Source organism: Trypanosoma grayi (genome assembly GCF_000691245.1).
Source record: "Trypanosoma grayi strain ANR4 Tgr_1195_V1, whole genome shotgun sequence".
Lineage (NCBI taxonomy): Eukaryota > Euglenozoa > Kinetoplastea > Trypanosomatida > Trypanosomatidae > Trypanosoma > Trypanosoma grayi.
The window spans coordinates 1-4,503 of NW_008826814.1; the positions used below are offsets into that span (position 1 = coordinate 1).

Sequence of the window (4,503 nt, forward strand, 5' to 3'; positions counted from 1 at the left end):
CGTCACTGTCCAATTTATTTTTTTCTCCCTTTCCTCACCTCCTAGCTTTCTGCTGCTACTGTAACCAATGGGGTTGGCTCCCTCGAGGCGGCTGCTATACGCAGATGGCGATGCCCCGCTATGGCTTGTCAGCGCCTCTGTTGAGGTGCATTTACGGCAGCAACAGCAACAGCAACAACAACAACAACAACGGTGTGCTGACGGCGGGGCACCCGTAGGCTGGAAGGGAGGTAACATGGGCTCACCCAAGCGGTGCCCTCCATCTCTCACGTCCTACCAGCTGCGCCTGGTGCCGCTCATAAAACGGTACTTCCCCTCCCCCGATAGTGTATTGTTCCAGCAGTTGATGGCTGCACGGGAACGTCAGCATCCGCGGTACCACTTCCACTGCACCCAGTTCATGGAGCCCACAGCGTATATTGATCCTACGGCGTGCTACTTCGACTTGGAACTGCTGGGTGACGAGAAACGGGAGATTGTGGGGACAGAGTCCTACATGGAGGCCTCCCCAGCGATCGCGGCCCCGTTTGCCTCGGCGGAAGCACTATACAAACTGCTGGTGGATACAACAGAGCAGAATATATTTGACGACGAGGAGGCGCTCAGCGCAGCTGTGCGGGCGGGCGTGAAGGACGGTGACGGTGACATTGAGAGCAGTGGCGGCAGCGCCAAGTCTCGCCGTGTTCGCCCCGTGCCATGCGCTGTCGTGCTGCTGCGCCAGAACAGCTCTGCAGTGAACATGCGGGAGCACAGTATCACTTCGCTCGGCCTGGCGGAGGCCGTGGCGGCGGCGTCAGTGCTGCAGGAGGAGGACAAGTCGTGGCTTGTGTGGGAGGTGAATGGATCCCAGATAGCTGCCTGTGTGGGTGGCTTCTACGGATGCTGGACGTTGAATGAGCTGGTCGGCATTCGGGGCGACGGAGCAACACCAGCTGTGCCATCGTCGCCACCATGCTCGCCCGCTGGCCCCTTCGCTCTCAGCAGTGAGAGCCTTGTGGTTACGGGCTGCGTCGAGCGTGACGTTGGTGAGCGTGAACAGCCGCATGCATGGATGGCTGCCTGCCGTGCATTCGCGAATACCATGACGGAGTCCTGCGCCCCCCTCCAAACCAACGAGCAGCAACAGCAGCAGGAGCAGAAGCAGGTGCTTCATGCGGGAGGCGAAGGGCAGTGTCTTCAACTCCATCCTCTGTCTCTGCTGCGGTGCCTTGACCTCGCTTTCATCCAAGCGGTATCAAATATACCACAGCTGCAGCTGTGCCGACAAGTGCATCTCTTCATGGATACACTAGAGACATTAACGCCTGATCCTCCTACGTTAAGCAAATTACAGTTTTTGCAGCGACAGCGAAACAGCAAGCCAGCTTCTGTGGAGTTCGGTGAGTCACAGCCCTTAAGGCCGATAGACTACGGCCCTGCGTTAGAAGCCGCATACGCAACCGGCGCAGGGTATACCATTTATGGAACATCAATGGAGTCAACAGGGGGAGATTCTAATCAACCACACGTGAGCGGGGCTTCCTGTGAATATAGCTCAGAGCCCAACGCATTAACCCCACCGCCTCTGGTAGCGCTTCAGCAGAGGGGCATCTGCAGCTACTTTGCAGATGGCGCTGTGGTGCTACGCCTCACCAACTCAAAGGTCGTGGAGGCGCTGCAGAAGTTGTGGTGTGTTCCCATTGAAGACACCACAGAAAGCCTGATGATGGCGCTCACCTCACGGGTGCCGCCACCGTTGGTCTACCGCGGCGAATTGCGTCTAGCCAGCCATGATAAAAGTCGGACTCGAACAATGGCTGATATTGTGCCAAGAAGCCTACCGTCAACCTCTGAGACCTTGCTGTTGTCATGGACGCAGCTGCAGGCGCAGGACGTATTTACTGTAGGCCGCGACTTTGATGGGGCTCCGTTTTCATCTCTCATCGCTCCCGAACCGCCCGCATCGCTTGGAGAAGAGGGAATGCAGCCGAGCGTGCGGCGCTTATCTACAGGCCGCCCGCCCAAGAACTGGATGTTTTCCACTCCATTGAAGGTACCAAACATCCACGTGGCTTTCGGTGACTTGATTCGATGTGACCCAGTGAACCGTTGCTGGCAAGTGGATCGCTCGTTGCGGGCGGAGGATGTGGCGCTGTCGTGGATGCGGCGAATTGCCGGCAAGGCGCGTGAAGCGAAGGATATGGATATCCGATGGCTGCGTTTTCCGCAGCCGAACTGCACATTGGCTAAGAACGTAAATGAAGGTGAAAACATGGTGCAGAGCGAGGCGAAAGCTCCCATTGTGTGTACCACGCGTTTTCGACCGTGGCATATTGAACACGATGGCTACTCTTACTTTCACAGCATTGCAATGCGAGGCAGCGGTGGTGGCGGTGCGCCAGCGGAGCCTGTCAAGGAGACGGAGGCAACGTCAGCCAGTAGCGCCGCTGCATCACGGTCCACTGTAAGAAAAATGAGTATCGCTTCCATTTCAACGCCGCAACATGCGGATGGACCGGTTAACAACGGCAAAACCAGAAGGCCGAACAGCAGCGGCACCATGGAAGATCGTCCAGAGGCGCTATCGCCACAGCAGCTGAACTATATGAACGGAGCCGGTGGCCGCCAGCCAGCCAACAACATAAGACAGGTTCCCCCCGATTTGCCCATGTTTGGGAAACGGATGCAGGGTGCACCAAACAGGTTATCGCCACACAACATGAATAACATGGGTCCCATGATCAATACAGCTACCGAGTTTAGGGATGATCAGTCGCTGGTGATCTCACAGCTCGTAGAAGGTTGGGGTACAGGCGAGATCGAGCGTGCCCCCAGCTCGTACAGCAACAGCACCGTCAGCCATAATATGTACTATGGGACCAACGCCGGTTATGCGAGCCGCAATGGCTTCTGGGATTTCCCGTACCAGCAGCAACAGCAGCAACAGCAGCATCAGCAATACTTCGATACCGCCCCAATGGAATGGGAGAACCCACTAGGAAACTTTGGGTGGGGCATGCGCAACAACTCAGGCAACATCACCACCCCACTGCTGGGACCATCCTGGCGGCAGCCCTCGTGGAACCAGCAGTCACCGCAGCAGCCCTCACAGTCGCCGTCGTCGGTGCACTACGCTGCTGCTATGCCCCTCTCCACGAGTCCCTTCCCGATGTCGACTGGATCCCCGAACAGCTACCCATCGCCGCTGCTGGTGCAGGTGGGGCCCGTGCCATATTCTGCCGCCACTGTCCCCGTGCTGAATCACACGTGCGCCCCCAACGAGGACACCGGCGTCCTTGTCAGCAACATTGACAGCCCCGCCCTCTCGCGCAACAGTAACCACACCCCGAGTGCGGAGCGTTCGAGGCGTGGGGTGACGCCGCCGCCGCTGGTGCGCTTGCCGCTCTCCGACGGTGCGAAGTCAACGTGGTACAATGCACGCACCGCACGCCCGTCCGATACCCGTGACAGTAACGCCAACGTAGACAGTGAGCGACACACATCCCCACAAGCACGCGACGGGAACGAACGCAGCGGATACTCGGCGAATGACGTGCAGCTGAACAGCCCAAGGGAGGTGTGCATGACTCCCTCCTCCACCACCAAGTCGGTGCTGCGCGTGTACAAGGAGTCAAACCAGAAGTACCGCTGGAATCCGTACGGTGCGCTACAGCATTCACAAAACTAATAAGAAAACCAAAACGTGAATATAAATACAGAACGAAATGATGGCAACAGAATAAACAGATTGAAAAGCTCCTCATTCTTCTTTTGTCTCCCTACATATATATATATGTGTGTGTATATCTGTGGCTCTGTGTGTGCATGTATGTGTGCTGTGCAGTTACTTATGAAGACAAAGAGAGAGAGAGAGAGAGATCGCGTGCATATGAGCGGTAGGATGTCCAAGCGATAAGGGGGAAAGCACTACCGGAAATCAATTAGGAGTGCGACAGTAAGCAATACACATACACAGTGGCTCACATAGCTCGTGCACATGTTGTATACGCCCACACGTAATGCGTATACAACACTGTGCACATTGGCTGAATACAAAGGAAAGAGCAAAACCTCCTTTAAGAGAATAAACAAGGAGGAAAAACAACAATCAAGATTGAAAACGTTTTCTATGTGCGACAACAAAAAGTCGATGTTTTTTTTTTAAATCCCTTTCATCAAGGAGTTGTGCTTTTTTATATTACGCGCAGCGGCAGGGCGCGCCCACCACGAAGAATGAAGCCGTACGCCTAGCGGGTTGACCCAGACAGTGTGCTTAAAGAAGGGAGAAGGAAGAGGATCAAACAGAAAGGGACACAAACATTAAACAACATTGCCGACTGAGTGCGGGACGAGCGTAGAGATCTTTCTTCTGTGGCTTCTCTTGTGGATTCGGCTACAGCTGCTGCTGCTGCTGCTGCCTGAGCCATACGTACAGAGGCCCCATTTCCCTTGCCGTGTATATATGTGGATCATCACACCGAGCCAGTACTCAAGCGGAGACGCTTCTTCCTCATATTGGCCCTT

General features: G+C 55.5%; 1 protein-coding gene across 1 annotated transcript; it reads left to right on the forward strand.

Moving 5' to 3' along the window:
* Positions 1 to 67: 67 nt before the first annotated feature.
* DQ04_11951000 (hypothetical protein) lies at positions 68 to 3,667 on the forward strand (the record flags this gene model as incomplete). The annotated part of the gene is made up of 1 exon (XM_009316649.1): positions 68 to 3,667. One exon carries the CDS (start codon positions 68 to 70, stop codon positions 3,665 to 3,667), a length of 3,600 nt encoding a protein of 1,199 aa, XP_009314924.1.
* Positions 3,668 to 4,503: the final 836 nt, after the last annotated feature.